Here is a 21007-nt window from a genome sequence, read left to right on the forward strand (position 1 = left end):
CCAGCGGCCTGACTTTGAGAAGCACTGATCTAAGGAGCAATAGATCAGATGACCTATCAGAGCTTTTCATTTCTAACATCTGGTTTCCAGGAGGATACCAATTAACAGCCAACGAATTGACTAGACCTAAAATTAAGAATGTTCAAGAGATTAGATAATCAAGCGCAAGCAAATTTATTGTCTAAAGACAAGGCAATACAGTACAGGAAAGAGTTAATACCTCACCAATCCTTCCCAGGAAGCAAAGTCAGGCAGCATTTTCAGTTCACCCAGATGCTTCCCAAATGACTCCAATCTTTTATAGCATGGCTGGTTACAAGTTGCAGAGCACTGTTCACACACTTAACGTTTAAGTGCAACTAGCCAGCTTTGTCTCTGGTGGAGCTGTACTTTCCCATCTTTTGTTTTGAATATTAAATTCCAAATGTTAGGGGGCATGAAGGTACTCCCTAATGCAAAGCATTCATACAGCTTCCATGATTTCCTTACGCCACATTGCTCCTATGTTTAGAACATTCGTCCATCTAGCTTTGGATAGTTTGTGTATTCGCCTAAACCATACGTGTCCCAGAGCACTGTGGGACATATGCCTTAGCAAAAGCGAGCAAGAATAATAGAGTTTAGCATGATCACCCAACACACACACATAAATCAAATATTAATACCATGCACATAATTATTAATGTGGTGTGTGTATAAGTGCATGTATATATGTATAACCTATATGCACTGGACAATGAAGAACAGCAGATGGAATTAATTACTAATACACAAATCTTATGTGGGGGTGGAGAGCAGTATGAATTCTCAAATAGGGAACCGAATCCTGCAGTGGGGTGAAATGAACACAGCAGGCATGCTAAGAAGAATGATTTATTAACAGAGTAACCAAATAAACTAATAGAATAATAACCACAATCCCAAACCCTCCCTGAAACTTATCACTCAAGACAGATTTGATTTGAAAAATAGTAAATCCAAGTAACAAGGAGACTATCAGATCTACGGCCGTTCTTTAGCTGAAATTCCATAGCAGATGTGGCAATTTTTCCCCAGAGTAAAAAGCTTGAATCAAAATTTTGGAAAAAGGAACATGAATTAAGCCTCCTCATTTGTGCCACTCTTTCTTCTCTCTCCTCGGTGTCAGAGGTGAGTCAGCACCACACTCGCCTGGTACATCACCCTTTATGGAGTTTTTTATGGCACACAAGACAGTGCTAGAACAACAAAGGAGAAATTCTCAGCTCATTTCCAAAGGATGGATTCTTTCACCCAATAAGTTCGGTCCTAGCTGCTCAAGGAAGAGGGTTGCCCTGTTATGGATTTTGTATCAGAGCAATGTGGTGAGAGAGTTGGAAACATTTAATCTGACTAGGGTCAGACGTGACTATTTGGAAACAAAAAAATCAGAGAGAGCTAAGAATTCCGTGATTTTTATTAAAAGACTTAAGAAGGAGAATAAAATGTTCTTTATACCAAGTAAGCACCCAGCACAGGCCTGGAATTCCAAAGCACTTTACAAAACTGAATTGGCAGTGCATAGCACAGCTTTTAAAGGAAATGCAGCCGTCACCAAGCCATGTCTACTCAGCCAAAGAGGCTGATTTTTTCAGTTGTGGTAGCTTAATACAATCGAAGAGTCCTCTTAACAGCCATACCAATGCAAGCTAGCACCTTTGAAGTCACATTAGGTGCTCATTTAGTACCCTACGTGTGAATCTACATTATGACACAGCCCACTAACATGCCTTTTAAGAGGTTACCCTGCATGTTCATGGGTGTTATGGCCACTCAGGAAATCAGCATTTCCAAGATGTGGTTTCCAGGCATGCAATTTTCTGTTCTCTGTCAGACCCACAAGCAAGTGGTAGATTTCACATACAAAGCACACGGTGTGAAAAGTCTCGCTCTCGCTTGTATTTTCATGCAGAAAGCAGCAGGTAAAATGCACCGCACATGCAAAGCTGGCTGGGTTGAGATCCCTTTAAAATACGGCTGCTACAATTTGTAGCCTCTCTCTGCGGACAATAAGAGCCACACTGGCATGTGAAATCATTTGGGAATTCTCCCAGTGCAAAAACGCCCGGGGCCAGCCCCACTATAGCTTAGGGGCAGGCGATGGCTTCCTAACAGATACGAGAGCTGCACATTTTCAAGTGTACGTTTTTTGTAACCTGATTTTTTTTTTTTTAAAGAAACCTCCCCATTGCAGATGCTGCAGAGGAGCAGCAAGGGGCAGTGATATGGGGCCGAAGGAACAGATTTCACCCCTTTCAGAAACCTTACCTTAGAAGGGTGGCAATGAGCAAAGCTGGGCTGCAGTCCTGGTGCTCTAAATATTGGGATTTTTGCTAAGTGGAGGTAAACTGAAACAAACACACACATCTCAGCACTCACAGCCTGCCAGGAGCCAGATGCAGAATTCCATGTATCTGCCAGGTTTAATCATCATCGCATTGAGCACGGGGAGACGATATAATGGTTGGGTGGGAGTGATCAGCAAAGCTCAATGGGGCATGGAACAGGACTTTCAGGTTTGCAGGGGCCATATGCCTTTATAGTGCTATAGATAATGTTAGACAACTAGAGACAGGTGCCCTTTGCTTGGTTCTCAGCCAGATCAGATTGGTGACCACCCACGCTATGAGGAGGTGAACCTGCTGGGAAACCTGGCACATTTTCCTTTGGACTCATGGGGTTCTCAAAGTGAATTCGGGCTTCATCCTACTAGGCTCCCTGTGCTGGCTTCACTGGGAGACCCAGGTGGGCAGAGAGCTCGCGGGATCAGGGGCCCAGAGATGCATCACATTTGCCTTGTCATACAAATCTATCCCATACAACACCAAGGTGGGTTAGAGATTTTGGTATTCTAGTTGAAGGATACCTAGGACTCTGTTAGGGAGAGAAGAATCCAAGCCCACAGCAGAAAAGAAGATAGGCTGGTACAGGTGAGTGTCCTCCATCCAGGGCACGGGCAGCCTCCAGCCAGTACATGTATTTAGACGCCGTACTTGGGTTTTTCAATTCAGTTTTTCTACCTCCCTGATTGGGCTCCATTTTTCACCCTATTTTCTCGTTTTTTCCCATCCTGCCCTTTTTCACAGCACCTCAGTGAAACATGAACTCTATTTCTGCAAACGGGCCCAGCCAGACCCCAACACTGCATCTGAACAACCCCCAGCCTCAGTTGTTTGACATCCAGACCCCGGTGCCAGGGTTGTGGGTTTAGCCCATCTCCACCAGTAATGAACTAGGCAAGGGGACTTTGCCCATCCCTCTCTTGCACACTGGGTTGATTGGAACCTAAGTGTGACAAGTGAGCCACAAGGAAAACCCAGCACATCTTTTCCACTTGCTCCCATGGGCTTTCTTCAAAACCAGGCAATTTTGGGACATGGCTTTGCATCTCTGCTGTGGGACCACTTCACTGCTGCAGATCTGGGCAGAAAGCAACCTGCCTGCCTAGCAAATGGAAGAGGCGAGCAGTGGTCCAGTGTTTGTACGGGGATTATGGCTCTCCAGAAACACCTAGAGCTCCAGTGCCCAGAGGCAGATAAGGAGGCTGCCTCTCAAAGGCACAAAATCAGAGAAGTTACTAATCATCACGAACACTCTAACTAGGGTTTTGTGGTGAGTGAACGTAACAGGATATAACTCCAGGGCGGTTAGTGAACTCGTATATGGTTTGCAAACTCCAACGAGCTTGGAGGACAAAAAACCTTGTAAACACCACCCCCATCCTTAGAAGGAAGCAGATCAAGACGGGATTTGAAGAGCCAGTTTCTAGGCCCAAATTAAAGAGGCACTCATGTGTGTTCCTGATTTGGTGCATGCATCTGGGCTTACACAAATAGAATCAGGCGTGCGCCGAAGTGAACTTTGGAAAGTTGGGGCCTCAGTGTTCTGTACCATACGCACCCCATTATTAAATATTGATACTGCAGTAGCACCCAAAGGACACAACCAGGCCCAGGTGCCAAGCAGTGTACAAACATGTAATAAGTGATACTCCCTGCCCCAAGACTTGCAGCTAAAAGATCAAACGCAACCGGTGGATATGATAAACAGACGAGACAGGACCTATGTGGAGGAGGGGAGGGGACAGAGTCCAGAATTCATGCACAAACGCAGTAAGCAGCCCATTACGCTGCAGTTACTTTTTCAGTGCTTGGATTTCTGTCGGGCGGAGGAAGCCATTTGGGAGAGGAAAGCTTTAGAGGGCATTTCAGTAAGCAGCATGATTGCAGGAGCTTTTACATTTCTCAAGTGGCTTTCCTGTGCGACTTTGGGCTCGCTCTCTCTCTGACAGCCCTGTAAAAGGGAATTCCCAAGATGGTGGGCAAGTGAGAAGGGAATTTCACTCCCATAAATGCCCTTTTTTTTAAAAAGGGTCTCCATTTCGTAAATCCTTTTCTTACGGTCACTACCTCATGAAGGCAGCAGCATGTGTCCTACCTACCTACCTTAGGAAGACAGGGAGTGCCTTTTGCGAATTAATGCATGAGGCATTTGTGATCACTTAACCACAGCACACAGAGATGTAGACTATGTACTTGGCAGACAAGAAATCACTTAAGAAAACATCTAACTGGACTTACAGTTGATCTCCTTTAGTATAATTTTCGTGATGAAGGCTCTCAAAGGCGCCTGAAGACGTACAATCTGAAACATAGAGATGACTTAGTAAGTACATCAACAATGTGCAACATCTACAGACGTCACCCAAACGATCTAGCAGCAACTGGATTTCAGCTGGGCCTGGAAGAACATCTATTTTTGTTTTCTAAGAGAGCAGTTACCAGATCCATTTAGGCTTCTATGAGCACTTCAGATCCATGCTCCTGTCCCTCCACTGGCTCCCAATCAGTTTCAGATGCCAATTTAAAGGCCTCAGTCCTAACCTTCAAAGCAACTAATGGATCAAGCCCCAGCTCCGTTACAGACCAAATTCCCATCTACGAACCACAAAGACATTTGCACCCCACTGGGACAATGGAGATGACAAAGATCAGGTCAAAGCACGAGAGCGCTGGGGACAGGGCCTGGGTCAAGAAGTTCCACTTGTGGAATAAGTTCCCAGAGATGAAGCTAATCCAGAATGATCCTCACAGCAGAATGACACACTCAGCACTGACCACCCTCTTCTACCCAAACACCTACCCCCAGCAGAGTCTTTACCCCAAAAAGGAAGAAGTGCCAGTGACTCCAGGAAGTCACCTAGAGACTTTGCTATTGCTGTTAATTTTACATGAAAGGTGCTCCGATACCATGGTGACAGGCAGCAGCATAAAGTGCTAAGATACAGTGATCCATTGATCAATGGCCATGCTGGGTTTGTACCTTTTTCAAAGGAGAAAGAATCATTTGATGAGTGGGAACAGCAACGTCTTGTCCAGTGTTCTAATACACATCCTCCCCAGTCAGGGCCAATATCCTATACACACACACACACACACATACACATACACACACACACACACACACACAGAGCTATACCCATCTCATAGAGCTGGAAGGGACCCTGAAAGGTCATTGAGTCCAGCCCCCTGCCTTCACTAGCCGGACCAAGTACTGATTTTTGCCCCAGATCCCTAAGTGGCCCCCTCAAGGATTGAACTCACAACCCTGGGTTTAGCAGGCCAGTGCTCAAACCACTGAGCTATCCCTCTTCCTTTCCCTGCCAAAGGGCACTTTCTGCACCCAAGGCCACAGATCCCAGGCATGCTTACGCAGTACTATTTCCCATCAGACAGAGGAAAACTGATACAACCATTCAAAATTCCAGTCAAAGCTTTTATAAAACCATTTAAAGCCTTTTGTTCTTGATGCAAAAATGCCAAGTTGTCCCTCCTAGGTAGCTGGAATAGCAAAACATTTGTCTTATGAGCAAAATAAAATTGTATGAGACTATGTAACAAACCTGCAGTGGGTGGTTACTCCCCTTCACCTTCCAACAAAAATCTTTTTTTAAGGCAACAATAATAGTTTGGTAAGAACAGATCATTCACTGAGTCATAGAAACCATAGCCCTGGGGCGATGGGGGCTGAGAATAACTGGAGCAGAGAGAACCCTAGCCGTGCCCTCTGACTTGCTCCCCCATGCCCTATACTAGTGATGATAATAGAGCCCTCTTCCCATCTCTGAGCTATGAGGAGCAGCCTCGTATTCTGGCGTTCCCCCAGGGGCCAGCATCTGGCTGGATTGACGTAAAGGAGCTGTGGAGAATCAAGGTCCTGATTTCTAACAAATGTTTGTTTCTGCTTCCTAGCATAGCACAGAGGTTAATAAAAGCAAGGACTTACAATGACAGGGCCCACGATTGAGGAAAGCAGCTTGAAATGCAATCTGTGGAAAAAGAAACCGGCTCGGACTTATCAATCTCAAAATCATTAGCTCGTAGTTTAGGTCCCAAAATATCTAAAAACTTAAAACCCAGGTGGTAAGGGAGCCACGTTGCTCTCTTCATTGCCCATCACTTCTGCTCAGGACCCTATTCTTTAATATTAACCCATTCTGGAGAAAATACTTGGAAGACTTGATACCTGTCCAGGGATGCAGTGAATTGCACCTTTCCTTCAACCAGCTGGAGAGTGGCAACCAAACCGAGTTCCTGCAAGGAGGAAATGAGTCACCAAATCAGCTGATCTGAGTGTCAGCACCTGAGCTCTGAGAACAGACCATCAGCTGCAGAATACAGCAGAGACATTTCCTCCCTGCTTGGGTTAAGCTACTCAGAGAAAGGAAACCAACAATGGTCCCTCTGTGAATTCACTGACATCACACGAACGCTCAGAACTGTAAGCAAGGGGCAGAAAGGGAAAAGCAAGTGGCCCAAGATCTTTCCCACAATCCCAGAGCAGCTGGAGAATTCTGCTAAATTGATCCGGGAGGGGATAGTTTAAAATGCTTTCACAGGACTTCAATGTCAACACCCTATTGAGCTGAACAGAGGCAGTTCGCTCCTCTCAGAACCGTTGGGCCAGGAGGCCCCCCGTGGATTCTGTCAGACCGTGCAGTCAGACGGCACTAGCGCTGTGTCAGATCACAGTCCGCTCACGTTCGGAAGGTCTGTTCTGCAGCCGGGAAGGCTGCACTCATCTATTTTAACACCACACAAGCTTGGGTTCTGCAGGACCTGATGGAGCCGCTAGAAAAGTGCTGCTTCAGCAAAGTACTGCGTCCCAGCTCAGTCCACCTGCACACCACAGGCCCCTCCTGAGCCAGCCTCGGTCTAACCCCATGGTTCAAATCTCAGCTCATGCAGCGTGAGGAATATTTTCTGTGACCGTGTATGAAGTTTAAGGCCGGAAAGCAATAACATTTCATTCACAAGGATGGGACAATGCTCTGGACGCTGCACTGTGGTTAGTCAATATGGCCTGGAGCAGAGTGCGTTTTTCAGAGGTTCTTTTTAACCAGAGCTGGGATCTACCGAAAACCATTGCTTAATGCTCAGCTTTCACAGTTCTTGGACAGCTGCTCTTCCTCCAGCTGCAGAATCACACTTGTCACAGACACAGACACAGAGCACCTACTCATCGATATGAACGAATGACTTCGCTGTAACCCCAAACCCACCCGTCGGCCTCTGCATCCAGAAAGCCAGTATCCATTGGGCAGCAGCTCCTCCATTTTTCACCCTTTGGGATTAAATCGGATCTTTCTATCGCAGTACTTACTGCTTTCAAAGCAACGAGGAGCACAGGTTTCTTGTTTCCCTTTTTATCCATTATCTGCAGGCTGAGAGTGAGATTCATGGTGCACAGGTTCACATCCAGACCGACCGTCAGAGGTGTGACCATTTTGGTAATGATGAACAGCGAAGAGGAGATTGGAGTGCAGGTTGGGCACTGTAAGAAAAGAGGAGACAGGGACTAGATTTAACCTGAAAAACACACACAATGAGATTGACGTGGGCCCTCCCATGGACCTTGGAGAGGAAAGACAAGGAAACAACAGGTGACAGTAAGGGCATGACGAGGTATTCTGAGCCCCTGCAGTAGGTGGAGTAGATGCTGTGTAATCCCCAGAGACACAACAGCAAATGCAGATTTTGACTGTCCTGCTTGTGTGATCTCAGAAGTCCCGTCAACCCCAACACTTCACTGGGATGGAGATTCGCGTTCTTACTACTCTTCACCCCCTTTTTCTTTTGACAAACGCTGCCTCCTCTCCCAACTGGCTGTTTCTTTCCAACACAAAGATGAGTCAATTTTCTTCGAGAGCCTGCAGCTTTCCATTTCAGCAGTCCCTTTCTCCCTTTCTCTGGGGGGGGGCTGCTTTTTTCTCTCAGAGGGGGCAAGAGCATCAGTCCATGCAGCTGGGACAAAAAACACCACAGCACCGGGAGCAAGAGCTAAGGCTCCAGGTGCCACGGCCCCTACGCAGTCAGGCATGGAATGAACCCTTCAGACATCAGCAAGGTCTGTTGTGCAGCGGGATAAGCAATGTGACATTTGGTCCAACAGAGACATGATCACCGTGTGACTGAGGGGGACTCACCTTGGAAACAATCAGTTCAGAGAGGGTCAGCTCCAGGGAGACAGTGTCAAGAAACTGAAACAAAAATGAAGGAGACACACGGTGGATGAGATAAAGTCAGTCACTGGACCAGCGTTTGTTGGCGAGACACAAGCTTTCAGGTTACACAGAGCGCTTCTTCACGTCATGCTCTGCGTCAGCTCCATAGCTGGGCTCTCTCACCAACAGAAGTTGGTCCAATATATCACCTCCCCCCCTTGTCTCTCTGATCTGCTAGGACCAACACAGCAACCACAACACTGCATACAAAAATTAACAGTCAGCTGAAAATGCTGAACCTTCCCCAACAGTGTCTGTCTCATCATCCTCCTCCTTCAGGGGGAAGGTCACTCCACCCACATGAAGCCACAGTGAATGGGTATTTTTGTTTTGTGTTTTTAAGAGGTGAAGTGTACAGGTGCTGCAGAGGGCACAACCCATGCTGGGGTGATGAGTCTTGTAGCTCCATGCCCCAGGGCTGCCTCTGAACATGGAGTACATGGTTACCCCAGCTCCAAAAGAAAGTTTGAGTACCAACTGTTTTGAACTTACAGGGAACCAGGGTAAATTTTAAATCAACCACAGCTCATGTACAGTTTGACCTCATCTCGTCCAACTTTGCAGGAACGTTCTCCTTTGCCATCACAGTAAGCGTGGCGAGTTTTGGAACCAACCTATTTTTCCAGCCAAAACTGCTGGGGTCTGAGCAGATGAACATAGGATTTAGCTGACTAGATCTCTGTCCTTGTTCCCACTAAGCTCTGTGTATTGCGCTGAGTTTCCAGGAATGAAACCCCACCTGGCAGGGTCAGTAAAGGTCTTCAGTGCTATTTGGCTCTTCTCCATTGGCTTTTTTTTAATTCTAACCATATTCTGTAGGTTCTTCCTCCTAGCCCAGACTTTCTACAGCTTTTAATTAACTAAATCCAACCTGTTTCAGATGAATGAAGAACAAACGGCTGCCTCAGTAAGGATCTAGCTTTGCACAGAGATCTCCAAACCCCGCGGCGGCAGTACCATACCTGATCAGGCTCCAGGCCTAGAAAGCTGGAGATTAGACTATTTCTGCATTTGCATAAAAAAATGCATATTTAATGAACACGCACTGCCTTGTTTGCATATATTCAGCCTCTTGCCTGTACTCCCAACTTAATCCTCCCTGGTCTTCCCTTGAATTCCCCCCTTAATTTTCCCACTTGTACCTCCTCTCCCTGGCTGACCTCCCGTTCCCTCCCTTGGCTTTCCCCTTTGTCTATGCCCCATGCCTCTGGTTCTCTCCAACTCCCCTTATACTCTGCCCCCAAAAACCCTTCATTCAGAGATCCTTCTTCAAGCACGTCCTCAAACCAGCAGCAGCCACACCGATATAGCTAGAGTGACTGCAACGCCGCACCGCTCCACCCATTATACTGCCCAGCACTCGAGCCTGGTCGCTAAGGGTATGTCTACCTGCAGTGTGGAGCGAGTCTCCCAGCCCAGGCAGACAGACCTATGTAGCAGGGCATGTGCTAGGGTGCTAAAAAAGCGGCGCGGACATTGCAGCACCAACAGAGGCTTGGCCCAGCTACCCGAGCTCAGATCCAGGGGGATAGGCCTTAAGGCTGCAGGACAGTTGGATGCTGTGCTCTAACACACCTCCTTCTCTATAGCTCCCCGTGCTGGGCCAGTGAAAACAGGAGATAAGCAGGTGCTTAGGAAAGGACTCCTAAAATCAGGAGCCTCCTGGGCTGATCCAGGAGGCTGAAGGGTTTGGTGGAGGATGCTGACTCCACAGTAACACCATGATGTTCCACTGAGGACATCACTCACTGTTTGAGGGGTACAAGAGAAGGAATGAGGTTTCTTGAAGACTGTGTAGGAGAAGATAGAAGTGATGACATTCTCCCCTATGGCCTCAGATGTATGATTCATTTCTGGCAATATCACAAAGTTCTCCGGGAGGGGTGGAATGGGGATCTTCTTCCCATCGTCAGCCAGGTATTCCGTCTGAAAGCAGAGATCAGAAAAGCCACTTAACACAACAAAAAGCCCCTTAATTAGGAGTTTAAAATAATTATTCTAACTGGCAAAGGCACAAAATGAGGGAGAAAGAAATTACTCATGCAGTACTGAGGGGAGGGATTCATGCCTCCTGTGCACATAACACACTCCATAGCCTCAGTTCACGATCCTTCAGCCTGGATATGAATCATTTCCAGCAATAAAAGTGATAGGTGAGGGCGCCAAATCTGTGCAGAAAGGAGCAAAGCCCCTCAAAGTGTGGGCCCTTTGGGAGGTGGGCCCTTGGCATATGGATCAGAACGAGGATCCACCCTCCACCCTGTGATCCAAAATCGCTTGCCAGACACTTGATTCACCTTTGCTAGTAAGGGAGGTACAAATTCCACAACCCTGAGCCAGTGGAGGCCACTGCAGGAGAATCACACACACACACACACACACACACACACCCCCGGGAGAACAAAATGCGTCACTGGGAGTTCAGCTGTAAACTGCCGTTCAGACTGTAATGGAGCGGGGATTGAAACTATGACCTTGGGATGGAAAAGCATGGACCTCTACTGCCTGAACTAGAAGACCCAGGTCAGACTCATACACCTCTATGTGGTCCAGGCAGGAGAGGGGGGCGGAGAGCCACCATGCATAAGGGTGAATTACAGGAAAGATGGCCGGCGGCCATGCCGAGTGCTGGATGGTTGGTTAAACCACATCATCTGGCCTTGCAATCTACGAATCCATAAGGGACCATTGTGATCATCGGCATTGCACAGGCCAGATAATTTCACCTGCTGTTTCCTGCCTGGACACCCATAACTTTTGGTTGAGCTGCAGCATCTCTTAGACAGACACCCAGCCTAACGTAAAGACGTCACATGACGAAGCATGTGCTACATCCCATGGGAAACTGTTCCAGTGGTTAATTAGCCTCGCTGTTGAAACATGTGCTTTATTTCCTATCTGGGTAACTGCGAGCTGTGAATCGATTAGCTTTATCTGCAGAGCAACCCTCTTGTTCTCGCTCTGCTGGGTTGCCGTGGATTTGGTGACGGATTCCGCTGTTCTGCTGAGGCGGGGGAAGGTTGTTTGGTTTTAAATAACTAGTCGCTGAAAGCCCTGGCTGGAAAAACTGACAGTTGGGCCAAGTAATCCTCCACTGTGCAGTTTTCCTCTCGCAACCAATGAAACTGTTCCATGCAAATTAGCTGCAGAGTGAGGGTGGTGATGGTCTGAGTGATCTCTGATGTCACCATGGTTCAGGTGACGGTCTCTAGGTGGGGCACAGATACATACATGCCTTTCTGTCGCATGGGTGTAATTTGTAACGTCAAAATGGCTTAGAACTTAAAAATCGGATGGTTACAGACTGCAAAGCCCAGTGATGATTGAACCGGGTGATATTCTGAACAAAAAGCTCTCTCAGTGGTTTCCAGTGCTTTACACGGACTCAGACATTCTCAGGCTTCAGCGTGACATGCAGAGTGACAATGCTGGAATCTTATATAATTAGTATTGGTGTCAGGAAGCTACCAAGTCACTCAGCAGGTCCAAGGTTGTTCTTCGCTTTTGCTCCTGCTCAATCTTCAGCCCTCTTCTCATCAGCTGACATCAGGAAAGAAAAATGTTGCTGACAAAGAAAGCCCGTTAGCATAATCCACTGACGAGAACCTCGCAATGGGACAAGCCTCTGCTCCTGCCTCTTACGTTTCACTGAGTAATAAACGCCTCATTGACCCTGATTCTGCTCTGCTGACTCGCACGGAGTAGCACTTACTCACGTGAATTGCCCCGTTGCTAGATATCATACAATTCATTCAGGAGAAAGAGCAGGAAAGCATATGGCCCTGATCCTGCAAAGTCTTATGCAGGCATTTAGCTGCACTGGGAGGAGTTAAGGAAGTGAATAAGTCTTTTCAGCATCAGGGCCTAGATGAGTAAGTGCTAACTGACATGAATAAGGGCAGCAGAATGGATCCCTAAGTGAGACTGTGGCTATACTGACATCTGACGAATTACCCTGAGGTTTTTCTGTCACTCATTTCTCTGACCAACATCACAGAAGGTAAGAAAGCTCTGACACCTTTCAGAGTTTCCGGGCTGATCCAGAGTAAGAAAGTTGTGAACTCTCAGTCTCAGAAATGCTACCTAGAGTTTACACACTTACCTGTACAGGAATTTCAATGAACCGGTCATTTACTTTTGGAGTCTGAGCCACATACAGGAGCTTTCCCTTCTCAAATGGGAGTACAGCTGCATGGAAAGGAAAAACGTTTACAACATGGACCAGAAACAGGGAGGAGAATCACTGCAGATGGAAGATGCACAACCTTGAGCTGGGATTTCAGCAAAATTCCAGATAAATTTAAAGCTAGGAGGTTGGTTCCAATCAATGGAACATCTTCTCCAATAAACTTGTCAGAATTAGATATAAATGACACCGACACGAGAACCCCCTCTTCCAAGAGAGAGAGTCACCTTGTCCTCATGCCCAGAACTGAGAGAACATGCATCACATAGTCATTTTCCAACACAGGTAAAGATGCGTTCCATGCCCAAAGAGCATTTGACTGAACTTAGACAAAGCAGAAAAGCAGACAAACCAAGACCCTGGTCAATGACTGAGGCAAGGGAGGCTGTGAGGATAATTTGGGGCAAAAAGCAGCATAAAAATACATGTTATCTTCAAGCCCCTACATACTCTGCTGCAAGCTGGAGCTAAGTTCAGCAGCAAGGTGCTTGGATTGTGTGCAGGTTAGTGAAGTCTAGGGCAGCTTGCGATAATTCTGTAAACGCCTGTGTATTGTAAACTTAAACGTGAGGCTGAGAAGTAAAGTCAAAACAGCAAGCCCTGTGTCATTTACTGCGTAGTTATTGAATTCAGTTTGTTTTAGGATCTTCCCGCATATTCATGTTTTGATATGTTGCCGATTGTTGTCTTTATGTTTCTAAGTCAACCACGCACTGAGATGAATGGGGCTGTTCAGAGCTCTCAGAGATATTGTTTCAGGATGGCTGCAGACTCAGGCAGATGCCCCGGTATTGGTTACACTTGGTCCCATGGTCAAGGTTCTCTCTACAAACATGAAGGATAGAAACGGAATTGTTTTCACTGAAGGCTGAAGATTCTGGAGTCTAGTTCTGCTGCAAGGGATGAATTCCAGATTCCCAGGATACACTGGGCCCTGATTACTATTCCAGTCAAACAGGAAAGGACTCAGTCTTGTGACAAAATGCTGCATCCCCCACCAACACAGCCCCCCACCCATCCCTGAACCGAGCAGAGATACGGCCACTCCACCAGACAATGGGGGAAGGCTGTGCAGACTGCGCTCAGATCCGGTAATGCCTCTCCGAGACAACGTTAAGGACAGCGAGGGGCGAACTCCATATAGGCCCCTATTCGAGCTGACCTATACCCGATAGATCTTAACAGCTGCAGCGGAGTGGCTGAGTAGTAAGACACTAAGAGTACGTGCACACTAGAGCAAAGTGTAAATTCCAGCACTACCTCGGCTCACGCTAGCGTGTGAAGAACAGAAGCGTAGCTGCAGCAGTGGAAGCAGCAAAAGGAGCTGGCTGCCCCAAATACAAACCTGTCCGAGACCAGCGGTACATACACGGGGCAGCGAGCGCTTCTGCTGCTCGTGCTGCCATGGCTACACTTCTATTTTTAGCATGCTAGCTGGCTGCCCCCCCGCCCCCAAACGCTTCTTATATTCCCTGACAAAAGCTCCTTTACCCTTACTTTCCACCGGGCTGGTGTGGTGTTTGGGAACAGGGTCAGTAAGTAACAGTCACGTGCGAATGTTGGTGACATCACAGCAGACTGTTCGGAAGCTTTCTCAATCCATCACTAGCTTCCAACGCTTGCCAGCTGACCCCCCAGTGATGTGCCGCAGGCCGTCTATCCATCTCCTCGCTGGCCAACCCCTATAGCCGTGGTCTGGTGTGATGGGCTGGTCACCCCACACTAGCCCGGGAAGCGCCCATGCGGCTCAGCAGGGCTAAGTCATCTGACAGGTTACACTTGAGGGAGGATCAGGCTGACAAACAATCCCTGATTGAGGATGGGGCCCAGCTGAGCAGGAGCAGGTGGGGGCAGAAAGGGGCTGCAGCCTGGAAGCCAGCAGTCACTGTCTGGGCTTAGAGAGGGAAAGGCGGAGACCCAAGGGGAGAGGAAGGTCCCTGGAGGAAGGTTTACCCAGGTGGTGATGGAGAAAAAGCCTGAAGGGGTGGAGTAGGAAAAGGCTCAGGGGAAGAGCAGCAAGGATGTGGACGGTGCAGACTTTGGCAGCTGATTGGAGGGTCCCTGAGCTGGAACCCAGAGTAGTGGGCAAGCCTGGGTTCCCTGCCAGCCCCGGGGAAGTGGCATTGCCTTGGATTGGACGAGTGCCGGGAACGATACCCAGTTTGCCAGCCCAGGGAGACTGACACTCCAGAAGGGGGAAAACACAGCAACTGGCCAGAGGGCCCAGCCCCGAAGAGGGAGCACACACCGCAGCTACTGGAGCACGAGAGAGGCCGCAGCGTGAGCAAGAGACAGGCTGGGTGTCAGACCCAGCAGAGCTACTCCTCAGATGCAGCCCAAGCAGTGAGCAGAGACCCCAGGACACCTGTGACCATTCCTTCCATGGCAGCTTTTCTCACGGTTATTTCCATCTCTGCGCTTGATGTGGCCAAAGTTTGTGCCGGTCACTTTTCGACAAAAGGGTCTGCTTCTCTCCAGCAACATTTCTAACAGAAGCATGTTATCCAGGTCCAGGACACACACACAAGCCTTCGCCAGCACTGCACCTCAGAGGCAGCAGTAGGACAGTATTCCTTTAAGAAGCCTGTAAGCTGTCTAGGCGTGCTCTGTGTTATAGGAACTGCCACCCAGAGCAGCAGTGTATATACGCAGGTAGGCTTTGCATGCTGTGTATGTTCAGTAAACAGTGTTCTTTGGACCCTACTATGCCCAGGTGGTTCCCTCATATGACGTTTGTTGTGTAAAAACAAAAGATACAACAGCTGGGGTCGTCCTACTCAAAGGCAGCAACGCCAGGAGCAGGTCTCTACACATGTAGAGCTTCTGGATGGGCTGATAAAAGCACCGAGCTTCCTGCGTTGAGCTTACTGGACACAGAAAGAGAACCCACAGGGAGATAGTCCGTGGCACTTACAGTTAATCTCACTCAGCATCTTTGAATGCCCGAAGGAAATACAAGCGGAAAGTATCGTCGGGGTCTGTAACACAAAGCAAGAGACAGTCAGGGAGGAGGAAATGGCTGCGATGGCCTAGAATCATAGAATCATAGAATATCAGAGTTGGAAGGGACCTCAAGAGGTCATCTAGTCCAACCCCCTGCTCAAAGCAGGACCAATTCCCAGCTAAATCATCCCAGCCAGGGCTTTGTCAAGCCGGGCCTTAAAAACCTCCAAGGAAGGAGACTCCACCACCTCCCTAGGTAACCCATTCCAGTGTTTCACCACCCTCCTATGGTGGTGACTGGGTGACTTTCACTAACCTGGGTGACTTTCACTAACAGGAGCAGTTCTGTCCCTGAGATTTGTACGGAGCTTAGTGACATCTTAGGGTGGGATTGATTGATTTTAAGGCGGCAAGTAGAGGTTGGAGCCACATGACCTTGCCGAGCACCATTATCACTGGGGACAGAGGTTCTGCTCCTCACTGGGCTCTGCTCTGTGCTCAAGGCATGGAGGGGGCTTATAGCCTCAGTGTTAACAAAAACATTGGCTCAGACGCCTTCCCACCCTTTGCCCAGGTTGGGGAATAACTGGCGACAGGAAGGTCTTTGCCATCTCACACCAAGGGCTGGTGTGACAGCTGCCATCCTGGGCCGCGGTGGGGATTAGAAGCAGGAGTCTCTACAGCATGAGCTACAGAGCCCGGTTTCGTATGCGGGGGTGTGATGGCCTCACCCCCTCTACACATCTTCCCGTGTGCCCGATCTGTAACACACCAACCAGCGGGCGATGCTAGAGTGAACCTCTACGGCCGGAGTAAGAGGAAGCAGCATCACAAAACCTTCTCTGCTCCGGAGGGAGGCGTAACCCACTGCAATCCTGACAAAGGTGGCGGTGCAGCGGACTTCTCACTTTACACGGGCCAGCGAATGGGGTGGAGGTCAGAGCTAATGCTCTGCCCCCTCCAGGTGGTGGATCGGGGAGGTAGGAGAGGAGTCCAACGAAGCCTCTCCCCTCCCTTGCCATGCCTGAACTAGGCATCTGGGGGGGGAGGGGCATGCCTTACATCACCCTTACTCCTCCACACACCAGCAACTGGCAGGGTTGGGTAGGAGACTTACCTTGACTTGTAACGCCAGTAGAATGTTGTTCCCTAGGCTGGCTGTCACGCTCGCACGGATATCGCTGCATGCAAAATTACAGAGAGTAAACCAACAAAACCCCAAACCAGCATCACGAGAGAAATGAGATGGGCACGATCAGCATGGAATAGTCCAAAGCACATTTCACATTTTTAAATGGTACCTAAAGGGACCCCTCCTTCAGGATAGAGCAGGTTGGCGTGCTATGAGTTTGGGGCATTTTCTGTAGACAGAGACCAAATAAACCGAACAGCTCTAATTTCACTGCTGTCCCCTGGCCAGCTGAGTTTTGTGAATTAAAGCTTAGTCCATCAGGATCGTATTCTGCAGCCATTCCCCTGCATGCTGGGATCCTGGTTCTGCAGAGTCGATTATTTATCGTGTTTTGCGGGAGTGTCTAGAGGCTAACTGAGAACAGGCCCCTTTGTGCTAGACTGCACAAGCACAGAACAAGAGACAGTCCCCATTCCAAAGAGCTCACACTAATCTAAATCGATGGCACCACAATATACTGGATCACGTGGGAATCTACTTCTCTGGCTACTTGAACGCAACGGAATTCAGCCATTCTGCTGATAAAGACGGATTCTAGACCTAAAGATGCTGGGTAGGAAATGGAAACGTATCCAGTGAAGATATTGACAGACGCAGCACAGAACGCCTGCACTCACAGCAAGTTGATACTGATGTCCTTGAGAACCATCGCACATTGACAATCCTTGACGGCAACGCTGGTGGTAAGTGGCAAATACTTAGGCAGCAGAACGAGCGCACTACAGTCTACATGCACGTTGATAGTGGTCAGGCCAGATAAGAGGATAGACCAGCTGCAGAGACAAATACACATTAAACAGACAGACAGTCGCACACAGTACCGCAACCCTGTGATCTGCTCTGTGTAAATGGAGGCTTGTTTCCAAATACAGGGTGTGTACATTGAGCAAAACCAGTTTCCTTCCATCCCTGCCAGCACTACAGCTCTTCTCACCAGTCAATTCACTCACTGGCCACCCCTCAAGGGCTTCTCGGATTGCATTCTGTGCAGTAATAACCCAGGGCCAGATTCTGACACCCTGACTCGCAGTGCATATTACACCTCACCTCTGTGGGTACCCCCCTGATAGCAGTGGGAATAGTCCATGTGAGCAAGGATGGCAGAATCTGGTCAAAGAGAGCAATGAAAGGGGCCAGTATTACATGTGTAGATTTGCTTTGCAGTGAGGAAGGGTTGTAAACACTTTGATCCCCTCAAGAGAATCCACCCTGGTTTTCCTTTAGACGACGTAGGGGACGTTGTTTATAAACTCCAGGCAGTGGCATTGTTCAGTTAGTGCATTCTCACCGCTGGAGCCAAGGGCTCAAATCCATGTTTAGAGGAAGTCACAAGTGATCAGTGGAGAAATTAGAGACAAATGACATAGGCTATTTAGCCCATCATCTGAGATCACGGCAGGATTGTTCCCAGCAGCGGATTCACCAGTGCTCTCAGGGATCTGGTTTTAAATGACTCATGGAATGGGGCCTCCACTCCACGGGAGCCTATCCCCAAATCTTACAAATCTGGTCTAGCCAGTCCAGAGGGAGAAGGAGAAAGACAACCATATGAGAAAGCCATCTAGCAGCAAGCCAAAGGGAGCGAGAGAGACACAGGAAACGGGGAGAAACTGGCAGCCAAGGGAGCGAGAGACACAGGAAATGGGAGAAGCTGGTCAGCTCTGCAGATCAGAGACCTGCTTTAAATTGACTCCTGTCATTGAGAGATTCTGAAACGTTAAAAAAAAAAATGTATGTATATTACCAGGCAAAAAATCTGAATCGGAAGCTAAAGTTGAGAGCAGGGAGTGGGAGTCTCTACAGAAGCAAAAAGGAAGTGAACGTGGTAGGTTTTTTAAACACAAACATGAGAAAGCTGGATATTCAAAGTTAAATTCCCACTTTAAAAAACCAAATGAACATTCTGAAGTATGGAAACGTATTTTTGCCCACACAGCCAGAGCACAGAAGCTTGGATCCAATGCTAACAGCAAACGCTGAGCAGGGGCATTTCAGTGGCGACCCCCCAAAGTCAGAACGCCGTTTACTAGACTGCCCTACCCTTACCTTTATAGTAATTACAGACTGCTCTCCCACTACAGGAAAAAGCGACACTGGTCTAAACACAAACTCATGTGATTCCTGGCTTCTTTAGGACCATCTGGTCAATGGAAATATGCATTTGGCCACTTTGTGCATGAACAAAAGGCATACTGGGAACATCTCCTCTCAATGATCACCAAAGGGACCCGGGCTTCCAATATAAATGTTGTTAGACACCAAGTACTGAATCAACAGTGCACATTTCCAAGGCCCAGGACCTGCATGTTAAGAGGTTAGTGTAGTGATGAAAGGAAGAAACATGTCTGAAGCCAATGCTTTAAAATACACAGGTGCTGCCTCTCACGTGTGAACTGCATGAATCCTTTCAAATACCGAAAATTCCTGCAGCCTTCCAAAATTACATTCCAGACCCACTTCTGTTTAATCCTGTCTTACATACCCAGTATGCTGGCTAAAAGATGGGAGGCTGGACAGAGCATAGAGGAAGAGATAAGGTTATCAGGTGACTGTGGTGTCCTTCTGACGAGTGGCCTGTTCTCAGCAGAGTCCTAGTACAAAGACTATAATTCCCAGTAGCCACTGATGCTGCAGTATCCAAGATAAAGTGACCAGAAGTACCATACGTCAGGAGACCTCCCCTACCCTATTAGTGCCCTGCGGAGCCACTACATGGGCAGGGCACAGAGGGTGAGGGGAGCTGGCTCAAAGCCATTTGGTATTAGAGAGTCTAGTAGCTTCCATTGATTGGTTTTGCTTTGTCTGTTCTGAGCCTTGTGGGCTACAGGGTCTGAGTCTCAACAAGTTTTCATCATGGAGAGGGATCCCAGGTGCAGAGTTTTAATTTTTGCAAAGTTTTCTGAAGAAACAACATGATGTTTCCTGCCCCCTCTCGCATCCAGCCAGACGGCTTCCCTCATTCAATTCCCTTCTACTGTGGAAACAAACTAAAAACAAGTCTAGCTCCACTCACCAAGTGCCCAGGATTTTGAGTTTAGCAGAAAATTTCACCTTGACCCCAACTCCAGGAATGTACTTGGATTTCACTGGGAGCACAATGGCTTTAGCAACATGCAACCTGCAAAATGAAATCAGAGGAGGTCAGAAAGGAAACCAGGCTCAGATGTTCAGGGACGCTGCTTCAGGGCCCCACTCATAAATATTATCTGCTGACCTGACCAAGAACACTCCACAACACAGTGACCAGGGCTAAAAGTTATAAGGGAGTCGTCTTTCTCCTCCTCTTCCCTCCCACCCCCAGCTCTAGTCTGGTCTAAGAGTGGGGCCTCCACACTACCATGATACTGATACAGAATATTAATAGTGCAGAAACCTTTATTCTATTTTTCGTTACTCACCCATTGATAGCAATTAAGGTAATTGTTGATCCTGGGAATTTGAGTGTCTCCATTTCATGCCGGAAGAGGCCAGTTACTGACTCTTCACAAGCTGAAAAGAAAAACGTTCCACGAGACCTACTGTTTCAGACACTGAGCTCAAATTGGATACAAGAGAGGGTGCTTTAAAAGTCATCACTTTCTCTAGTCGAATAGGCCAAACAGTCAGAGGAATCTTAGCCCAGCCTCTGATCTTGTGCGGTCAGTCAAGTGTGGCTGCAGACTACAGAATTCAGCTGTCTAATGAACTGATTTATGGGTGCAGCAACGGAAGCCCAATTTCTGTCACCTGCACTTGTCGTTTTGCTCCCATATGTGACTGCAAGTGGGAAATTGTAGGTACAATATTACAGGTTTTTTAATACTTGATCCTGGCATGATCACTCGTTCAGAATTCTCAGTACTCTCTTGACTTCGCAAAAAGCGTCAGATTCCAGTGCAGTGCACTCTGCTGAAAACTGACACAAGATGAGTTTATTGGGCCTACTGCGTTATTCTGTTTCAGTCCATTGAAATCAATGGAGACATACAGCAGGGTAAAGCTGGGGTAATAACGCAGTGGGGCAGCATCAGGCCGATATCTGTGTTTATGGAAGGGTGCTTCACGCTCAGGGGCACCATACACAGAGCCGGTGGATAAGGAACTTCGAACCATCATTTGTACGGTT

General features: G+C 47.9%; 1 protein-coding gene across 1 annotated transcript; it reads right to left on the reverse strand.

Moving 5' to 3' along the window:
* Window positions 1–694: 694 nt before the first annotated feature.
* Window positions 695–20508, reverse strand: LOC117886348. Its single transcript, XM_034788070.1, has 14 exons — window positions 20301–20508; window positions 19916–20020; window positions 17520–17675; window positions 16828–16891; window positions 15682–15745; window positions 12684–12769; window positions 10331–10507; window positions 8504–8557; window positions 7681–7851; window positions 6544–6611; window positions 6304–6346; window positions 4599–4662; window positions 2287–2366; window positions 695–1217 (listed from the first exon to the last, which is right to left on the reverse strand). Exons 1-14 carry the CDS (start codon window positions 20351–20353, stop codon window positions 1179–1181), a joined length of 1224 nt encoding a protein of 407 aa, XP_034643961.1. The 5' UTR covers window positions 20354–20508; the 3' UTR covers window positions 695–1178.
* Between the last annotated feature and the right edge of the window lie 499 nt (window positions 20509–21007).

Source organism: Trachemys scripta, chromosome 12 (genome assembly GCF_013100865.1).
Source record: "Trachemys scripta elegans isolate TJP31775 chromosome 12, CAS_Tse_1.0, whole genome shotgun sequence".
Lineage (NCBI taxonomy): Eukaryota > Metazoa > Chordata > Testudines > Emydidae > Trachemys > Trachemys scripta.